We start from the raw sequence: 22,611 nt of genomic DNA, 5'->3' as shown, positions 1-22,611 counted from the left end.
CAGTTTGTTATGGTTAACACTCGTCTCCAACTTCACAGAGAACCCTGTGAGCACCTGATATAACTGGTTTCCAGCAAGAAGATGAGCAGTCGATGATTACACGGCGGCGTCAGTTGGTTAGATAATCCTTAATCCACCTTAGTAGGGGATCCCGGAAACCTTTAGTACCTCAGTTATAGAGTATAGCTTCTGATGGGACACCCTGTCAAAAGCTTTCGCCATTTTGACCGTTGTCCAGAGACGATGCCAAGAAATGAACGTGTTGTATTAATTGAGTTACACAAGATCTATTGAGTCGAAAGCCATTGGAGAGGATTTAGGACCGGCCTTACATGATCATAAATTCTAAGAAAGACACGTTTCTCAAGCATCTAAGACAGAATTGAAAGTAGAGCAATACCTTGGGGAACTGTTATAAGTCAGGGCAGGTTATTCTGAAAGGGAGTTCCCAACCAAGGGAATGGCACCCTCGGTCAATTAGTTTTTGTTCCATTTTTTTTGGTTTTGTTTTTGAATGAGGAAAACAGCACATGAGGTCTAACGCCATGGACTTCAAAACAGTACGGTTCGTTGCTCATTGTTTTTTATTTAGATTCGCCAATTCTTGGCAGGGTCACCGCAACAGCATGAAGCCAACTACTACGGGCCCATAAGAGTCTACTTCCACTGGGGTATACTTTCCCTACTCTTTTCGAACACCAGTATGGGTTCTTTTATGTTCCCTTTCAATTGATGAGAAAGGATGAAGGAGACAAGACCAATGGCTTAACGTCAGCGCCCAATGACGCGATCATCTGAACTGCGACAAGATCATAAATCACAGCCAGTATGATCTTACCGGTTTTCTAAAGACCTTAGCCGCTCGTCCGGCCGCTCCCGCTCGGCAGATCAGTTCATCGAACTGAAATAAACGGGCAGCGGTTCAAGTGATGCAGCGTCCACGGGTGGCTGAGAGAGTATGTTATGTACTCATATTCCAGAATTAGATTTAAAATAAAGACAGTATTGGAACAAAAAGTATATATGTGATAAAACCTAAAATATTCGCATAAAATTCCCTTTCCTGGCTGACCCATTACCACTGTTTCTTTCGGGCTAAATAAATTATTCGCAATGACTTGAATATAGCAGCTATAATTGCTTAACGAGATTTTATAGTTCCAGGAGAGAGCCCTGGGAACGAGGTTAGTCTTATTTGTTCAACATTTTATTTAGCCACTTGAGTTTTATCCACAAATATTTACCCCTAAACACAAACCTAACCCTAAGCGTCTTTGAAATGCCCTTTCGCCCACCCCACCCCTAACACAAACCTAACCCTAAGCGTCTTTGAAATGCCCTTTCGACCACCCCGATCTCCTCCCCCTCCAAAATACAGTCTTCAGATCAAAGTTCAACAGATCAAAGTGAAGGGACTGCAGAATTAACGGCAGAGTGGTCTGCGGACCCGAGTCACTCAGACTTTTTGTAAAGGGACTCAATCACACACCTACTTCTCTTGGTATTGTTTAAGTGCCACAGGACTCATTATTTGAGTGGTTGGTGGCACAATCAGTGAAGTGCGAAAGCATTTGCTAATGCTGCCATAAAATTCTGGTGGCCATTCTTTTTTTACCCCTTTGATATGAAGATAAATGGCACCTGTTCAACTTCGGTTTTCACATCTTCATTGTTTGTTTGACTATATATTTTCTACGCTTGAATGGAAACGATAAAACAGCTAAAAAGAAGCATATTTATCTTAGGTTGTTTCTTGGTTTACACCGTAACAGTTACGTGTCTTGGGCCACTGAAACCCACAGCGATCGATTATGCCATCTCGAGAATTTCACAACGACAAAAAGAAGAATTCGTGGACGAACATAACAAATATCGCAGCTCAGTGGATCCCCCAGCAGCTAACATGGAATATATGGTGAGATATTTACGCTTTAAACTTTCCATACTTATTTATCAGGTACGCCTGGTTTACAATGAATGCCAAAATCTCAAGTGCGTTACAATGACTATTTTAAAGTGAAGTGCAAATAACTCGAGTCAACTACGCGCAATACTTGTTCGGTTATATTGTACAGCTGAGCGTCCATCAAGCTGCCAGTAATCAAAGTCCTGAAATAACTGTAGAAAAGATTTGAAAACTAAATCTCTCTTAAGCAACCTCTCTTCAACCGGCCGCGGGCACCTTTTGACCATCCCGACGAGAGTTCTCCCATTGATGTCACCTCTATTAAGTGGCGACCAGGCGCTTCATACAGTTAGTTTGAATTTATTTTAAAAATGTAATAAAGGAAAATGCAGTGCTATAAGGTGAAGACTTAATGCAACTCCCGTAGTGTGTTTGCGATGTCTATTCTCACTAGGAGACGTCACGCGCAAGCGATCCCTGTGACCTTGAATGGGCCCCCTTGCATTTAAATTCCAGCGCATCTGTGGATCCGCGAAGGAACTCGTTGTGCATATATTTGTCATTTTTATGGTATAAATTGACCTGTTCTCGTGCTGTTTATTGGTCTTTTCGTTAAAACGGACACCAGACACCTATTTTGTCGCCCCACCCACCTCTCTGCAGCGATGGCACACTCTGGCGCCTTAGCTCCCGCTCCTTCCCGCGTCAGGGCTCGCCTCTTCCCATAACTCATCTCTACCTTAGGGCGTTTGCGAGTGGGGGCTTTATTACTATGTGAACTGATGTTTCTGTTAAAGATTATGCCAATTTATGACGAACTTCTATTGAGCGGCAAACCTCCGTTACGCGGCCACATGCCGGTGCTCCTAGGATGGCCTCTTTATAGAGGTTCAACTGTAATTTCAGTCAAGTTACTTAGCTCTTAGGGTATCGATAGCATTCTATCTTGTAGTATTAAAAATGCCAGTTATTTCTTTGTATTATATTTTTCGCCTTCTGCCGTAGAGGTTGATGTAGAATTTTGATTCGTTATCCTTTATTTTCTTTTTGTTGCGCAAGGAAATAAACTGAAGTATTTATACTCATTAAATTAGTCCTTAACGTGCACTAAGTATCAAGCGTTCTTCAATAAAACTGAAAGACGGAGCAACTCAGGACTTTCTGAGCGGGTGTGTTAGCGCTGTTGCAGTCAATCATCTTGAGGTTTCCTACCATGAACTAGTTAAACTCACATATTTACTTCTAACGGTATGTAAACCTGATATTGCGAAGTCATATCAGTGACATAGAATGAAAATCGTTTAAGGAAAATGAAGAAAAACAAAGAGATGGTTGATATGATTACTAAACCTCGCTAATCATGGGGTTTAGGACCTGGGACTAAAGTGTGTTCGGAAAATATCATTGATTGGCAATATCTTCTGCTGGGACACCTACAACAGGAGGAAATTGTGTCTCGTGAATTCGTCTTGTGCCTTAAGTAAGTATACTCACGGCCGTCACGTGACATAACACGTGATCAAAAATTAAAAACTTTGTATGGTTAAATAAATTGGCGTTTCTGATGGCGATGTTTGGAATGAACATACGCGAAGATGAAAATTATAGTTTTTTAAGACCAAGTTGTGAAATGACCTTTTCTCTCATAGTTTAATTTTTTATTGAAAAAAAAAATTATAGACAGTCATTCCAAACGAGAAATGTAAGAAATATCTAATATGAAGAGAAAGTAATGTTATTAATTGATTTCTTTTCCAAACGTCAATTATTCAAGGTTCTCAGTAAAAAGACCACGCCACATGTAAGGTGACGAACGTTATACTTCAATATATCCAAAATACACCCAATAAATCGTTTTTCTTATTAAAAACCCTTAGTCCCAGGCCTTAAACTTCTTGATTACCTGTCTCTTTGAATTTCATGTAGCAATACTGTAGGGGTATTGGCTGGCTTTTTCCTGCTTTAATTTCTGATAATATGAGGATATGATAGACAGATTTCTCAAACAGGCCACTTTTAGTTGATTAACAGTTCTGTACTTTAAAACAGGTTTGGGATGATGATCTAGGAAACTTGGCTCAAATGTGGGCCAACAAATGTACCTGGGATCACGGATTTTTAGAGTTTGGAGATGTGTACCCTGATGCTCCTTTTAAAGGACAAGTTGGTATGTGAAAGAATGGTGACATTAGAACTATGCGCTTTTTAAATTATAATGTACTGAGGAGACTAATGCATTGAGGGCCATACGCAGATGTTACAGAACTAATTTTTAGTTCACACGCGACCCAACAAGCATTAGGGGTATTAAGACTTAACGAAAATGGCTTTGATCGTTAGACCCCTCTGTTAAAAATTGGTGTTAACAAATTTTCCTTGCGGCGTGACCAATCAGAAGCACTTCCCAGATCTGAGTAGTGACACACCATCAGTATGAAATTTCTGCAGTTGTTCTTAAGACTAGCGTCATTTTGCGCTTCAACCTATGTTGGCGTTGCGAAATGTTTGTTTTCTCAGGCTAACTTTTTCTTTCCTTAGGACAAAATCTCGCACGCGAGTGGGGCCGACTTCATATCCCCGCTAACAGGGTAAAACTCTGGTACACGGAGAGCAAGAATTTTTCGTTCAGTAGGGTGTCATCTTCCGATGTCCGTAGCCAGTGTTCAAAGCCTCCATGCAAACGATACACCCAAGTAAGTCCTCCGGCACCAAAAATTGCAAAAGACAAATATAATTTATTATAATTATTACTTCGGCGGAGCACGAAGTAAAGGATTCGCGCAGCTCAGGAATTAAAATAAGGTCCCGGAATTAGTTCGAGATACAGTATCTTCGACCTCTTTGCTTTATTCTCTCAGGCGAAGAAATAATCATAAGGAGGAAATAATTATTACTTTTGAGAGAAATAAAAAAGGAATAATTATTATTTCTGGCTTGCTCAGGGTTTGAACCGGTGAAGGAGTTAAGACGTCTGTAACACAAAAGGAGAAAAGTAAGGGTATTTTTATTGAATGGAATCCGTAAAAATATCATTTCCTACTATTCCTCCTCATTCACAATTAATCCACAACCACGACGCCGAATTTACGTCCCATAGCATCTTGTTGAATGAGGTTTTTGTGATAACGGGAAGAACCAAGGTCGAGGTAATTGTTAAAACTTACCGAGACGTAAGGTACTTTCCGGATTTCACGAAACTGAATCTAATACATAACTGTTTTATTATACAATGTTTTGAAGGACATAGCGACGAACAGTATATCATAGTCTAGTAAGTTATCTGATAGTAGAAATGCGGTATCTAGCTTATCTGTAGAATGCGAGGTTGCTCTGATTCCCAAAATTGTCTGTACGCTGTCTTTACCAATGAAAAGGCAGACAGTGAGTACAATGTATAAAATAAGCTTTATTTTGCTTTAATAGCTAAACATTTACTTTAAGACATGCCACGAAGGACATGCCACCGCCCATTGGTAATCGTCTCGTGCCACTTATTTTACAATCAAATCGAGCAACAAGTTATAACACAAACAGCTACAATAACAGCTTGTTAACAAAAAAATACAGATTAAAATATTATATTGGCAGGTGGAGTAAGGTAAGGATACAATATCTGGAGAGAAAAAAAATAGTTTAAAGTTCTTGCCAAAAACCGTTGCATAATCTAATAAGATTGAGCCTGTTTTGTTCCTAACATAGAGTGTTATCATTACTGTCCGAATAACCAAACGTATTCACTAGCTAATTTTGAGTCGATACCACTGAATTTTACTTGACGATAAGCTTATAATGGAGATACAAGACACATTAAACTACACTGACGTTTTACACTAAAAATAACAAACAATTCTAAATGCGTGTAACATGTTAAAGGATAAATACAAATGCTTTGAAAACATATGTTTGTCTAGAGATTTTCAACCGGTGATTTCTCATAACCCGTTATAACATTTGTTCAATTTCTTTGCTCAGATAACTATATTAAATCCTCAATTCATGAATGAAACCTAATTGGTCCAGGGTTTGCATCGGTCCCCTTCAAATTGTGTGATTCAGATTCATTACCAGACATTGATTCGTTACATACCGATTTGACATGTTTATCTGCGTTTGATACAAGTGGGATCATTTGGCCTTGTGACTGGCATTTAAACCACCTGAGAGTCTTTATTTTGTCACAGTGGTTGGTCAAGGCAATGCAATACCAGTAGTCAGCTATTCAATCTGTGTGGTTTTTTTTTCCTATAAATATGCGAGCTTAGTTCCAATGGGTTAGGAGGTGGGGGGGGGAGGGTTGGTTGCTGGGTTAACAGCATTTGGGTAGCGAGTCAGTGTGTTCAAATCTGCTTCTCGCTTACACTCCTTTTTTTAAAATTTTTTTTGACCGAACAAGGGGTAAAACAAATTTGGAGGAAAAACTAGCACCATGGAGTAGCTGGAACTAAATTAATTATAATTGTAAATTAAAGAGGGTAATTAGCATTTTGCAAGCGCCTTTAATTCACCTTGGTACATACTGACAAAAAGACCGTCAAAGGACAGTTATACATGTAAATGTTTAGTTAAGGTAAAAAAACCACTGCAAAAACCGTGTACGAACAGTCTTGCTCAATGTCGGATCTAAAAGATCGTGATCAGTCAAAATAGATAAAATTGAAAACGTTACAGTCAAGAAGACTTTTGCAGGGACTAATCAAACAACGTGAAATAGAGTTAAGTTGCGACATTTCGACTGGCCAATACCAGTCTTCATCAGGTTTATTGAGATATCACAAATTTACAGAAATATATATGAAGTAAAATAATGACCGAAAATTAGGCAATATAACGTGGTATGGTGTGGCTACTTAAAAAGACGAGATAACAAAAAATAAATAAATAAATGTTTATGATAAATAATAAATAAATAAATAAATAAATAAAGGAAATGTAATTGGAGATTGTAAGTAATCATTAAGATAATAACGAAAGCATGTTACACTGAAGTCTCCATTTGGTTATCATCTTTAGCTGGCTCAAACGCATGCGTAGTTAATGACAACAGTCGGTCATTATTGTGTTTGGGGCGTGGATAGCGCATGCATTTCATTCGGCTCATAATCTCCTCGGGTTGATGACGCAGTAGAACAAACTGACCCCAAGCATTGTTATTCACATCAGCCTCGTTCCTACCCTCGTTTCTACCCTCGTTCCTACTGGACAGGAGGGCGCGCACAATCTCCACACCTGCGGCTTGAAAACTAGAAAACGAAGTAAAAGAACAGTTGATAATTATTAGAGCATTTTTTCACTGATTTATTGAATGTTTTCCTTGAATAAAAAGCTCTCTGGTTGAATCAGTAAATAAAGAATAAAGACTAAAATGTGGAAGCTTGCGATGATTTGTGTCATGTTCATTTCAACTGCATTGGTTAAATTTTATTTCCTTTTGTTTTGGGATTATTTAAATGCACGATTATGAGCTTTAAATAAAGAAAATAACAAAATTTGAGCCAAAGAACAAACTCGAATCGGAATCACAACACAAAGAATATTTCCTCTGGAATCAAAGCAAAAAAGAGAGAAATTTTGTATTACTCACCGTTTGCTTAGAAGAATGCAAATTAAAGGAAGATAGACGTAGCTGGCCTTAGCAAACATCCCAGGAATGAAAGTCTTTTCCCCTCCAAGCATCTCTGAACCACCAAACACCGTTAACAGCGTGCATACACAGTAGGGCATCCATCCCCCAAAGAAAGCAATGATACCGATGGATGTCAAAATGACTGTTTTCTTTTCTTTCGGTATGTTCCTCTTCACCAACGCATCTACATCCGGATCTTGCCTCGATGTTCGGTACATCTTAGAAAAATAGGCAATGGAAAATCCCAAAGGTATGAGGAATGCTGCAGATACCAGCAGTGATAAGTAGGATCGTGCGGAGATGCTGCTTTCTCTCCAGTTTGGGGCACAGATGATGCCACCAGATTCGGGCTCAAATGAGCCCCATCCAAAAACTGGTGGGAGACTAACTGCAATGGCGTAAAGCCAAACGGCCGTCAGCTTCTTTATGATACTGTCATACTGCCAGCTATCCCGAGGCCGCTCGTCTGGAGTCCCGGCTAGTGCCTCGTCACACATGTTGAGGTAGACCGCACGGACTGCTAAGGCCAAAGTAACACCTGTAGTGATCCACCATACTCCAGTCAAGAATCCACCAACCTTAAAAAAAAAGTTTTTTTAGTATTGTCACACTTTACAACCCTAGTTCTGCTGTATTGCTGGTTTCCAGTGTTACGCCATTCAAAACAGATCAAAATCAAAATCAAAACCGTTCAATAGATAAAGTCCAGAATCTGGGAAATGAAAGGAGGTAAATATGCAAAGACCCTCGCCAAGATTCAGGTCAGAGGAATGTTTCGTATACGAGATATCCGAGGAAATGTTTTACCCAAATATATAGAGATTTGTATGGAGACGCCATGCTGGTGCCCATCCGGATGAGCACCAACATGGCGGACGGAAACCAACAGAAACATCTGTTACCGAGTTTTGCTAAAAAAGCGTGAATTTATTCTTCGAGAAACTCATTTACGTTAAAGTAATACTTTTTCTAATACATGAACTGTTTAAATAGCAAAACTCCCTAAAATAAGTCATTTTTTTAACCTACATATACAACGCTCTTGGCCGTCATGTAAATGCCGCGTCACGCAAAAGCTTACTATCACAAAACCAAGAACCCGTTTGAAGCGAAAATTTGTATGAAAATTACTTTCAGCTGCTCTAAAACATCGTGAAAGTAGAATCTCGGTAGGATTGATAGTTTTGTAGTTTGAATTTTAGTTACGTCATATAAAAACCAACAATTGGGCCAATAATCTACCAACATGCACATGAAGCCATACACAGCGACAGCTTTTTCGTTCTTGTTAGTATGGCATTTCGCGTTTGCCGAGCGCTAAAACCTGGTTTGTGCTAGTCTTTCTCCAGTAAAGCAAAATAAAACAAGTAAACAAAACAAACAAACAAACAAATAAACAAAACAAAAAAATGCTGGATTTGCCTCATTTATCGTGACTTGCCACTTATTTTTCTTATTTTTAATTGGCTATATTTTGTACGATTCTAAAGTTAAAACCTGTCTAATCTCGCGATTTTTCACGAGAAACCTATTTCTAGTCACTGATAATAGAATGCGTTTTAATTTTAAACGTTTAAATTGTGCTGCGACTCAATTCAATATGGCACGGAATTGGAAGTCGAAGGACGCAGACGACGAATATTGTGATAGTACAGAAAGCCCAAGAATAAGTTGCCTTCTCTTAACTTCGAACGCCAATATCAAAAACACTTTATAACTTGAAAGAGCATTTTTTAAATTAAAGAAATTATGGTTTCGCCCAAGGCAGAGAAAACGACGAATGACATATATTTTCTTCTGTAAAGAGTTATGAAGTCTACCAGACTAGCAGTAAAAATCAAAGGTCAATTCATTTGTTCCTTATTTGTTTAGTCTGGTAACCTGAATTTTACCTGTACAAAAGAAATCTGCTTTAGTGCTGTCAGTACTGGAGACTTTAGTTACGAACTCATGCATATTTGAAACCTCGCATGTTTGCTTACAGGGAAGCCTGCGGGGCAGGCGTGAAAAGGTCTGGAAAGGACGGGGAAGGGAATTCGCGGCGGGCACACGAGAGCGCAAGGGGCGCAGGAGGCAACTTACAGGGCTTTACCTTATGTTACATATGACGTAGTTATTTTCTCGAAACCATGGCAGCCGATTTTGCAAAAGGATAGACGAACGCTTCCATGAGAGAAGAGGGCGAAATTTGTTGGGGAGAGCTTGGTGGGAGGGGGAATTGTTGCGGCCTTCATTCTACTCTTAGTAACAGGGTACGGGTTGTTAAAATTTTAAAATACGGCGATCATATGTTTTCAAATTGTTTTTCATCACTTCCTATGAAGGTTCTATTTAAAATTCCTGCCCAGTTAGGTCACGAATTAATTTAAGAATTTCTTGAAGATTTCGCACACTTTTTTTAGAGACAAAAACGAGACAGGGTGAAACAAAACCTTCTTCAACGCGAAAACTCAATCGTCTTCTTTTCATGGGAAGGCAGTCTTTGCAAAACGTGGAGTCGGCATCATGTTATGGAAAATTTCAACAGTAATCCCTAGCTTTCCGGCGACCAAACAATGGTCCAAAAAGATCGGAATCAAGACCGAGTATCCAGTTTGCATCTTTTACTGGTATTGTGTTCGAAAGCAGCAGTGTTCCATGAACCATGATACTATATATCTTAGTTTGAAAAACTGATAATTATTTTATACCTGGCAATATGCGATACCGACCAGCTGTTTCTGAAACCACGCTGACGCGACAAGGGGTGGCAGATCAGCTACTATGACCATGAGATTGCCAAGTACCACGCTAAGGAAATACGGAGTAAGGTCGAATTGTCGAAACGAGGGCCTCGTCAGCAGGAAGAGCGAGAGGGTTTGAAGAACGCAGCCCATAACTGCTAACACGGCCATACACGAGGCAAGAGTGGGATAGACCGGTGCTGATACAGTCGGATAGTACATTAGATACACTCTGATACTATGTACTTGCTACTTCAATTGTTGTTGAAATATTGTAAAGCGTCGAAAGGGGAGATGTAGGCGAAATATCTTGTTTTGTTGTTATTTGTCCTTTCATTGCTCTGATTAAAAGGCGGCCGCCTCCCTTTCAGTGACGTCATAGATTGTATAATTAACCAGGTTTGCGCACAAGAAATACACTGGAATATAGTGAAAACAATCAGAAATATACAAATAAGTAAACTTCAATGTGACCTTGTGTTTTTCGTTTTAAAAAGATTTTTGCAGTTGAATTATTACTTTAAAAATGAATAAAATATTAGCACCAAGCATAACTAACCTATAAACTAGGTTAATTCTTTCATAGAAGAGTCTTCTTTGACGTAATTTACTATTTCTTTTTTTTTCCATTAACTACAGTATAGTTCTAGCTTATTGTTAAGTGAGTTGTTTCCGAATTCAGTTCTTGCCGCCAAGAATGATAATAATAAAACAAGAAAACAAACCACTGTAATGAAAATTTCTAAAAGACCTTAATTACATAAAATGATATCATTATCAAGTGATACCATTTTCAGATCGATGTTGGTGTTTTGACTTTAATTTTGTTTTTTTTTTAATCAAAATAATTTATTAATTCATTACACCTGTCTGTTGGAAGACTTAAAATTAGCCGCCAAGCCAGTTTCGCAAGGGAACTGGATTGAAGATACTGTAAAAAGTTTGGAGGCAAAATTACTTACTTTCAGGCAATAACCATACAAATCATAATATGCCGGTTGAAATTATTTATATAGCTTTCAGTTTGGTCATGAATGCGAAAAAGTTCAAGTTATTGCTAATCGCGAAAATTGCGAATGACATAAGCTTGATCATTCCTGCAGTTCAGTTTCAAGGTACATGAACTGATCACTTGTGAGTGTCTTACTAACTCAGTGAGCTTTTACCCATATCACGTAAAGTTTATGTCCGATCGGAAAACCCGTTTGAGCTGGGTTTTAAAGCAATAGTAAGAATTAATTTCTTTCTGCAGCTTGTATGGGCCTCGACCAAATATGTGGGGTGTGGCTTTTCATTCTGTGACAAGACATTTGGTAAGCCTCACCCATGGGTCAAAGGAGAAACTGAAGTGGTCTGCAACTATGCTCCTGGGTAAGTAAAGTGATTGTTATCAAGTAGTCGATCCCCCGAAATTGAGGAGGCCCTGACTATGCGCTTTTGTTAGAGACTTTTTTTGCCCTCCTTTGCATTGCCATATACATGTGTTGGGATCTACTTCAACATCACAAAAATCTTTTATAGAACTATGAATTTGAGTTACGAGTTATCGTCTTCGTATATAGCCCAGGAAATAGTCTAAAAAATTCAGTGCAACTTGTCTTTTATTTTAGTTGTCTCCCAGCATTTTTTAGCTCTCCGAACAAACTATGCTTCGTAACCATATACTTTGAAATCAATAACTGACCCACATTCTCAATAATTAAAAATTCGGTTCGCCGAAAAAACAAAACAAAACAAAACAAACAAATATTAGCCTGTGCAGTGGAATTCCGTCCTACGTACTTCTTGTTTGTACGGCCACTTAAAGTTGTGCTTGATGACATTCTTAATTTTTTTAACCCAGTTAAAACACGGTCATTCTCAGTGGTCTATGGCGACATTATGAAATCCAACGTATACCGAGAAGCATTATTATCCTCGTTAAAAGGCCACTTAAACCAAAAACGCAGTGTACAATAATGGACAGATAATCAACAAGCAAAAATAATCTTGAGTAACAAGGATGGTTTAGTTTGTTTCTTGACTGAAATTAACTGTGTACTGTCATATTGTTCATTATGATTTCTACAGTAATACAGTTAATTTTCTTAAGTGTCCACTTATGTGGGGTGCGCTTAATAATCTGCAAATTGCTAACTCCTGGATTGACTTTTTAAGAGGTAACGTAATTGATCACTTTCCTTATGAAGTCGGAAAGCCATGTTCCAAATGTGCTTCAGGAAACGGATTCTGCTACAAAAATCTCTGCAGTAAGTATATAGCTTTTATGAGCTTTTGATCTAAGGCATAAATCTTTGTTAAATTTACCAACCAACGACCTTCCATCCATGATTAAAAACCTGAAACGTTTCTTCCCATCGGCTGAATTCCAAAAAATAGTGGTCCAGGTTTGCTATTTTAGTAATATTCCATGTTGCTGTTGAAATTTTTTCTGCCGTGTGTTGCTACGGATGGCAAGGATAGACATGGATTGAAATGTGAAAAAATTGGGTCAACGATTTCAACCTTGAATCTATGCCTGCAAAATCACCAAAATATATATTATGTAATGGTTAGTGCTCTCTGATGAAATTTGTTTCATATTGGTTCATATCCGTGTCATAATTCTACTACGGGAGCATTTTTTTAAAGTAAGTAAAGGTAGTCTAAGTTAGTAAATAAACGCTGGGGAACGTGTTTGCTCTCCTAGGGGACTGTAATGATTTTGATCCAGAATGTGGCAAGTCTCTGACAAGGGAAATGTGTTCTGCGTTTAAGGAGGTGATGGCCAAGAGATGCCCAAAAATGTGCAACTTGTGTGGTAAGTGTAAAAAAACAACAACAACAAAACAATTAAGGTATCAAGTCAAAGCAATTCAATACTATAAAATCGTATGGAAAATGTCTTTTGTAATTTAATTTGATTGTAGTCGATCCCCTTCACAGTTCCTTTCATCCCTTGCTGTTGATTTTTTTTCTCGTTCTCCTTTCTTTCCGCTGTCCCCACTATTTGAACGTGCGGAACAGGCTAATTAAAATATTAGGGCAAAGCTGTGATTTTAGCTCGCGCGCACGAAGCGCCTGTTAGCAGAGCCTCATACCTAAGAAAACTGTGCTATCCATCCGAGAAACTTTGGTAATCACGCAGACCGTACGTCCTTCCGTACGTCCTCATCACCACAGGGTAACCAATGTGAAATGTCAAACTCTCTAGCTGTGTGGGAGCCTGTAACCTGTGTTTAACTTGATAATAGACATCGATATTATGGTCAATTGACAGCTGTCGAAACAGGGTATCCGCTGACCAGAGTCACATGACCGTATCGTGGACTCAGGTGCAATCTCATCGAGGTCAGGTTTTTTTTTGAAGTTTTCCGCTTACCAGCTGTTAAATTTTAATTGATCGCGGGCTCTAGTTTATGTTTTTCAGTCCAGTATGGTTCTCCCCTAAAGTTAAGTACAGATTTGTGGATTTCTTTGCAATGGTTTCAAGTCCATCGTCTGAAGTAAATTAAAAATGCGTAAACAGGAGCTCCACTTTTAGCTCTGGCTAAATCTATAGATTATTGGAATTTTGAACTGTTCACAGTCCCCTATTTTTTGGTAAGATCGTCGGGATCGAGCGCTTACCGGTACGGGCGGCCATCTTGGTTTTATATGTACCGAGAGGGCGGGCGTCGGGGTTTAAAGCGAAGGTCCTCCTGGAATTACCCTGGTCCCAGAGTTTTTTCTTGATTTTTCTTCGCGAAAGAGATCAACAGCAAGCCGCGAAGCGGCGACAACGAGGCGCGAAAGCGACGAGGAGAGAGAGAAAAACCTCTGGTTACCTTGGCCTCGAATCTCACTTTCATGCAGACGACAGCTGTCAAACGCGTCAAATTGCTAATAAAAAGAGTGACCAATGGCAATTTAGCAAACACGTTCTTATCAGCCGCTATTTTTTTAAGTCGGGGTAGACCTGGGGAAATTATGTTACGAACAAACCATCTCCACTTGGGTGATAAAGAGTGATTTGTTAATCGGGGTCAAGCTAAAGCATGTGTTAACGATGGGCGACAAGAGTCCAGGAATAAGAACACCACTTAATAAAGAAACCAACATTGTTCCAAATGACTGCTGCAGGATTTGCAGAATTTATGTAAAAATGAGTGGCCGACCTAAAATCAACGTTTTTGGGTATAATAACAAGGATTTTTCACAAACATTGTCGTTCTGTTCTGTCGGCTGTGTATATGACTCAACGGGATTATCTGTCGGAAGTGCCAGCGTGAAGTTGTAAAGTTTGCAAGAGTCTATCAATCACGCTTATTATATTGTTTACTTCTGCAGGGCGCACCGTTCGCGTCGATTCGCCGGCATTCCCCCCAAAATAGTAATATTAATATGTATTCTGGCAATCTGGCTCGCATTTTGGTTTGGCTCCATTTCCTTTTTTTGTGGAACAACGGCGCTAGGAAGAGTCATGCCACACAACAAACCCTTAAGGTTCGGAATGTACTTTCAGAGGTTTTTGTTGACCCAATGCCAAAAATAACGTTGGTTAGACCTTTAAAAATAAATATTGGGCGTCGCAGGAAAATGCAAGCTCCACCGAAAATGATTAAGGAAACTTTCATTCCGTATTCGGAGATTTATATTTTGCTGCCCTAAACAACTTAGTTTATTTAATGGAATGACAGTATCGTAACAAAAAATGGTAAATACATCGAGACACGAGATTCTGGTCGTCAACGTCTGGACTGCTCAAACTGGTTGCTGAGACGCCACGGTTTCGCAGTTTGCGGATATGCGAGTCCACAAGAGACTTGAGAGGACAGAAAACCAAAATTTTTGCATGGCGAGGGTATGAGTAGCCTCTTAAGGAAAAGTACTTGCAAACATCAGGTAACGACTGAAATATTATATACTTTCCATGTCCGGTTGATAAAATGGTGAACACATCCTTTCGACTCAACGCGGCGAACAAAGCTTTCTTTTGTTGCTCAGTGAGACTCAGGAAAGCGCTCATCAAGTACCGAGGTCAAAATTTCTTCGAATATTCTTTCAGGAACAACATCCATGTCAAAACCTCGAGATATGGCGTGCCTTTACGTGCCTTGGTCCCGTGCAAATGTTATTGCGAGTGCAGCATACAAACAATTTTCTTCCCTGGTAGAGAGAGGCAAAATGAGGTGTGAAAATCCGCAGCGTCCCCTCGGTAGTTACAATTAAACGAGCCAATCAAATTGGTTTGCGTGTTTGAAAAAATATCAACCAATCACTGCCCGAGGGTCAGGTCCTGTCGTCTGCATGAAAGTGAGATTCGAGGCCAAGGTAACCAGAGGTTTTTCTCTCTCTCCTCGTCGCTGTCGCGACTCGTTGTCGCCGCTTCGCGGCTTGCTGTTGATCTCTTTCGCGAAGAAAAATCAAGAAAAACCTCTGGGACCAGGGTACCCCGGAATGATTTTTTAAAATTATATTGGGATATTCATTTTCTGGAAGTGTGATTTGAAGAAATTCTTATCAAGCAAAACCCACGGGCCTAAACCAATACGTTACTGTTTAGAATGTCCCCTGCAATGTCAAAATGGTGGTAAACTCAATCGACTAACGTGTACATGTGAATGTTCGTCTGGTTGGATTGGATTGGACTGTTCAGGTTAGTGACGTCCGCAGTTCCATTTCTCGACTATTAATCATATTTTGTATAATATCAAGATCTATATCTTTGGGCGCCACAAAAGGATCTAGTATAATGGCTGTGCTTTGGATTTAAGCGCTTTTGCTTCACAAACAGTTACGTAGCTTTTTAACTCTTCTATTACATGATATTTATTAAAATCAAGTATACTTTAGTGACACAGTGCCATGGTACACGTGTACTTTGATTCTGGAAGAACTACTGTAATATTTGCTACGACGGATGAAACCCCCTTTCCGAAACGTTTCGTCTGAAACTGAACTTAGCAATTTTAGCCAACCCTTTTTAAACGTCTCAGTGACCTCAACACTGAATATGCTTCATCTTCATGTCATCTGCAATTATTTACTTCTAAGAACTATACTTGACCATTTATGGCTCTTGACTTGACCAAGGGTGCTTGTAAATTTGTGATAAAAAAATATTTTATTTCACAAAAAAATTAAGGCGGCAAATTTAATGTAAATTTTTCCCAAGGACGCAGAATTTCATGTTGGTATTCTTCCTTAATGCTTCGCGGTAGTTGCTCATAAGGGAGGAGAACTGGGAGGAGAAAATATTGGCCCAGTTCGGGTTCCTATAGGCCTACCAAGGAGTTGAAGAAATGACTTTATTTTATGTGATCTCTTACCTGGTTTATACCACTAACTTTGAACCACTTAAAATTCTTCTTATATATAGTTCAATGCGTTGACAAGGCTGGCCAGAAGGTGTGTCACTTGAGAATTAGTAATGGGCATCAGTGCCGTGCACCATACATGAAACACGAGTGTGCCACCACATGCAGAGTGTGCGGTAGGTCAGAGGCCTCTTAGGAAAATTTTGAACATGTTGAAAACTGTTTTCTTAATTAATATTCAATAAATCAGTTTATTCTCAAGAAAATCATTGAGTTGCTAATTGAAGCCTGGTCATAATTTATTTAACTCACTTACCAGATCTTGCCATGGGTAAATTATTTATTCCTGATTATTTCCTGATTTTCTAAAAGGAAACACACCGGCGACCAATCCCGTATTCGCCTTTAACAACGCGACTTCAAAACCACCAGTATTTCAACAATTGTCGCCGACACTGGCTGATCTTCCAAACAGGCTGCCAAACCATGGAGAACTTCAAACGTCAGCAATCTCGTCCTCTGATTTACCTTTTACGCAGGCGAAAACGTCATCAATGCAGTCTCTGAGTCACTCTAATAAGACTTCCAATAAAACGTCAAGCTTTCCACCTAACTCGACATCTTCGAGTCCCTTCAATGTGAAGTCTGCAGCAGCAGGGCAGCCAAAAGAGCTTTTTAAGTACATGTCGTCCAAGATAAAATCCTCTGGGAAGGAGCAGGTTGTAAGTAAGTTGGGAAGAAAGTAAAGACTACAAACATTAATTAAAACAAGGAAAAAAATCCCCGGAAAAACTATCGCCAGGCATTTTATGATCATGTCAAAGGAGCACATGGAATTCTTCCAGATTTCCAATGTGATCTAATACTTACCAAAGCCGCATTTTCTTATCATCTATCAAACGTCTCGTAATGAATCCCTGCCCTTTAATTCCTCTCTTTGCCACTCTTTTGATCTGATTTTAATTTGTGTTAAATTTCAAGCGCGTTGACGTTTACCCACTCTATGAAATACTTCGACAAAATTATAATAACAATAATCAGATACTATTATTAATTTTTCAGAGTGCAAATACGATGATCCAAAATGCAGAATGTGGTCAGTTCTCGGGATATGTAAAAAGAAGACGCCGACATGGCTAAAAAAGCACTGCGGCTGTGGAATGTGCAACCAATCGCAAGTTGATAACAGGATGGGTAAGTTTATAACAGGAAAATTCGCAGCTGTTGTTTTTTATTGCTATTTCTGGTCGATTTTTTTCTGAGTTAATATTTGAATCATTCGTTTAAACGCTTATACAATTACAAGTGTACAATTAAACTCTAAGGGCCAAATTTTTAAACGTGGCATGCTTCTGATTGGTCGTGCCGCGTGGAAAATTGATGTAACCAATCAGACGCACCACCCAGATTTGGGTAGTAATGCGTCATCAGTATGGAATTTCAGTGCTCGGTTCTCAGACGTCATTTGGCAGGAAAGCCAGTGGTAGCGTCGCCAAATGTCGGCTGTTTTCTAAGGCTACGTGTACGCCCGAGGGTTAACTTCTTAACTTCGGTCAAGATTGCGGTCTTAAGCAAATTTACCTTAACTCCAAGGAGCTATTTAAAACGCCAAATAACAGCAACAACAAAATATAAAAGAAGCACTAGCCGCAGCTAGCAATGCTATTGAAGGCGTGACAGTGCTTGCAAAATAAGAAATTAAGATAAAGGCTAACTAACGAAAGTTTACAGTTTACAAACAAATGAAAGAAAAATCGTTGGTTGACTGACTAGATACTCACCATAGAGAGGACAGAATAAAACAAATAACAAATTACAAGAGTAAAAAGGAGTAAGCAAGAATATATTTTTCTACATTTTTAAAGCTATTTACACTAACAAAACTCACGTTTTGTTTTTGATTTTTAGAATTATGCGTGGATAACAACGTCAAATGTCCATTTTGGGCTTCGAATGGTGAATGTAGTAGAGATCGAGTGTGGATGTTGAGAAACTGTAGGAGAAGCTGTAATCAGTGTGGAGGTAGGAAATGGAATCAGGCCAGTATCACTTAGCTCTTATCCTCATCATGACCTCTTTCTTTGTACACTAAGGCCCTATTCAAATCTCGTATTTCAAATGTGCCGAGTATTAGTATTGTGTAGTATTGGTGTCTTCGTCGGCTTCGGCTTGAATGGCGCACAAGGCACCTATTTGTATTAAAAAAGTTTCTTCTTTTAGTTTGCAAGGACGCTTGGCCTAATTGTGCCGAGGTAGCTTTACAAGACAGGTGCACTGTGGGCAACACGACACAGTTCATGTTAAGACACTGTCGTCAAAGTTGTGGTTTGTGCCAAGGTAAGGTGAATCAAACAGACAGTAGTTTTTTTGGTGTATGTTTAACAAATAGGCGGATTCCATCACAGTTGACGTCAACGCGTCCAATCAATCAACTGAATCAGACCAAAAACCAATTTTAGTCGAACGAGGCTAAATATACGTTATACATATTTTTATGAGTTTGGAACTTCTGAAGATCGTCCCCGGGACAAACGTTGGTCTTGACATGCGACGAACTAAAGCTGTAATAAATTGAAATTTTGTATGATAATGTAATACATATTTAGGCTTCTTCAGGAGAAAATGATTCTATTACTGATCTGATTCAGTTGATTGGTTGGACGAGTCCTAATTCGACGTCTGACTCAACAGACGATCTTAACTTATTTAGGTTGATCCAAATTAAAGTTTGGTTCGTCTCATGAAAAGACGCCTTAGTGGTTTGATCTAAAAAAAATAAGAGCTTTTTTAGTCTACGATATATAAAGTAAGGTAAACCCGCACAGAAGCCAAAGGCCCACACGGCCGGAGCTTACACCAGTTTCCGTAGCATGAAGCATACCTAGGAGTATTGCTACTCCCCCTGCGGTATGTCGCCGTTACCCATTTTCACACCTGGGTGAGGATAGACAAAGTAGAGTAAAGTTGCTTGTCTAAGGAAACAACGCGACGGGCGAGGCTTGAGCGCCCGACCTCTGGCCACATCCAGAGTTCGAGGTGTTAGCCGCTGGGCCACACACGCCTCCGGTCTACGCTATATGCTTTATATGCTTTATTTATTGTTCACGATAAATAATGTAGGATAAATGCGTTGGACAAACTGAAAATGGCTTAGAGCGCGGTTTTGTTGGACACGGGCTAAACTCCGTTTAAATAGCTGGCCATAAAAGTTTACATAAGGTTTTTTCGCTTAAATTTTGCTATTAGCGTATGACATCTATGACCATTGTCCAGCATGGGCGGCGCAAGGTAATTGCAAGAACTCAAACTGGACGTGGATGAGAGACAATTGCCCACTGAGCTGCGGAATACCACGTGAGTCCCTTTGCTATACTAGTAGATTCATTCTTCTTTTGTAACTAGGTGGTATTTTCGTAGCCTGCTCGTGTTCTCAGACGAGAGATAAAACTCAAAATTTTTGTACGATGGCATCATTTACTACTAACACCAGAATCCTTTTCGTTTTTCCTTTCATATTTAGATTTGTCAATCCCAGCGAGGTTTAAATAAAAAAGTCGTAATTTACAGAAGAGAGCAAAACCCTGAAGGATTCAGGTCGAAGTAGTGAAGTCATCGTACAAATGGCCTATTATAATCTTATCTAATTGAAATCGTGCATTTGAACTACGCATGTTCGTTGTAAATCTGAGTTTTAACGACCTTTTCTTAAATTGAACTTCACTCTTGGATTTGTCTGTGATTGCTTGACGCGATGCTTGATACCGTAATTAATCAATTAATTAACTGATCTAATATATTTGCATACAGTTACTGAAGTTCAGTACTGCTGGGACAAGAAAGATGGAAACTATCCGATACCTGGGATTTGTACAGGTTATGTATTATGTTCAGGACGACTTACCCGTCACGTTTTTTGTCCAGCTGGAACACTCTTTAATGCAGTTAAGATGATCTGTGAGCTGCCACAGAACATTGCCTGCTTCCCTGACAGACCGATGAGGTGAAAAAGATCCACGTTGCGGGTTGACTTTCAGGTACAATTTTAAAAAAATTTCAGCCCTTCACGTACTTAGCAAGGGCGTTAGTCATTGAATGAAGATATTTTGCCTCAAAAAAGGAAATTCGTAAAATTTCTTTTTTTTTCTATAAATGTCTATTTCAAGTCATTCGGTAACTCTACAACCAAGGTTAGGTACGATTTCAGAGGCATAAGTTACAGTTTGCCTTAGTGTCACTACTCAGGTCTATAGTTAGTCTAGAGAAGACTGGTTATGAAAGACGGCAAACATCAAAGATATAAACAAGGTGCCGCAGTTTACGTTGAAATCTCTGACGGTGCGCAGCCCTTTCTTTTTTGCTAACAAATTGTGATGGAATCATTTTAATGCGACGTTCAATTTTTATCGGTCACTGATAAGATCAAAATGAAAGGATATTGAACGTTGTGCACTTTCATGTCCACAAAACAATCAGATATAAAAAGGGAGTTTGACGGGCTTCATGACCATTCTACTTTATTAACTATGCCCAAGTAAGCTTACAAATCGGCGACAACGACGACGGCCAATTTTTATCCACGCCAGCTATTTGGTTTAATCAGGTTTGGATCCTATCGTTATTTAAGCTGATCATTCAACCACGTTTTATTTAGTTGAGCTGTCAAGCAAAGTAATTTTTATTTGTTAATAAAAGGAGGACAAGCGCCAAATTGTCTCAGTCATGATATGTTTGAAAAGTTCCAGCTTTCATGCATTGATAACAGAGTGGGAAATTTCAATGAAGAAGGCTTTGCAGCAAGGGACGTTTTCCCTTCCATAATACAAACGAACCTCCCCTTGAACACAGGACGAAATGACATGTTTCCGTATAATTGCCCCCGCAGGGATTTCGCCTAGAAGGCGAAATCCCGAGGAGGCACTCTAATAACTCGCGTGTATATTAAGGATAGTACTTACAGTTGAAATATACAGTCAGGATGCCAGAAAAAATCTCGATTTGCTTGAGCAGGGACTGCGAGGAATCGGTAGGTAATGATGACTTTTCTATTGTTTGCGCCCGCAAGCGCGAAATGGTTAGGACCGCTTAGGTAGATTTTGTGACATTAATTGCCCAGTCATACTTCGATACTCTTTTGCGTTACGTGTTATCAGTGACATTCTGTGGAGCAGTTGTTTTGAAAGTTATGGACCAAAAAACGCTCGTTAAGCGCAGATGAAGTTATAAGGTGCGTATAACTGTGTATATGTAGAGTTTGCCAGACACGAGTTCACAAATCTTTGATTGGAAACCTTGCCAGACACTCTTTCTCTCTATTTGACCGGACTAAGACTCAGCCCCAAACAAGCAAGACGAGTAAACAACGGCTAGCTTATTACTAGCAGAACAATGGACGATTACAGAAATTCGCCGACAATCAAATTCTGTGCTGACTTATTCCCTGCTCACATATTTCCTTCCGCTATAAAATTTAAAATGACTCTAGAATGCGTGAGCGCCATTAATCAAACGTCCTTTTAATTGCTAAGGCTTACTTTAATGTAAAGAGTGAAAGAGAAATAGCGAAAAATTCAACTTCTAATGAAATATTTTCTTATGGTTTAGAATAAACTATTCTCGAAACTGAGAATGTTTTGATCAAAGCTGTGTAAATCGAATTGAAACTGTGCATGGAACCTTGCGTTTCGTGGATTGATCTCACCTATTGTATGGAATATGTGTGAAAATCGTCATTATGAATCGGTATATTTCGAGAATACTATTGACCGACAATTTACAGAGCGGGGGCAGCTGTAGTGTCAACTATTACTAGTGTTAGTGTCACTACATATAAAGGTTGTCCTTGATTCCGATTTAAAGTGATAAAAATCTCAGAGAGAGAATACGAACATCTATCGATATTTGATTGACCTCAATCAGTGCAAATCCTTCGTGTGTGCCTGCTGAGTCAAAAGACTTAGCAAACCGGAGAGAATGGGAACTAGAAAAGAGCAATCTCGTTCCCAGAGTCCGCGTTGCTTTGTCAACCTGAACGGGCAACCCTGTCGATGACCAAAAGGATCGCGGCCTCTGGGAACGAGATTG

The 22,611-nt window shown here is 39.3% G+C and overlaps 1 protein-coding gene across 1 annotated transcript; it reads left to right on the top strand.

Annotated features, from left to right (window-relative positions):
* Nucleotides 1-1,684: 1,684 nt before the first annotated feature.
* Nucleotides 1,685-20,924, top strand: LOC140953302 (uncharacterized). Its single transcript, XM_073402797.1, has 14 exons — nt 1,685-1,915; nt 3,956-4,073; nt 4,445-4,599; nt 11,505-11,623; nt 12,410-12,501; nt 12,942-13,052; nt 15,777-15,869; nt 16,593-16,706; nt 16,903-17,256; nt 17,593-17,724; nt 18,439-18,552; nt 18,751-18,867; nt 19,777-19,884; nt 20,338-20,924. The coding sequence occupies exons 1-14, from the start codon at nt 1,703-1,705 to the stop codon at nt 20,532-20,534; spliced, it is 2,037 nt and encodes a 678-aa protein (XP_073258898.1). The 5' UTR covers nt 1,685-1,702; the 3' UTR covers nt 20,535-20,924.
* Nucleotides 20,925-22,611: the final 1,687 nt, after the last annotated feature.

This window comes from Porites lutea, chromosome 11, assembly GCF_958299795.1.
Source record: "Porites lutea chromosome 11, jaPorLute2.1, whole genome shotgun sequence".
Lineage (NCBI taxonomy): Eukaryota > Metazoa > Cnidaria > Anthozoa > Scleractinia > Poritidae > Porites > Porites lutea.
This window is presented reverse-complemented; position numbering and strand designations above follow the sequence as displayed.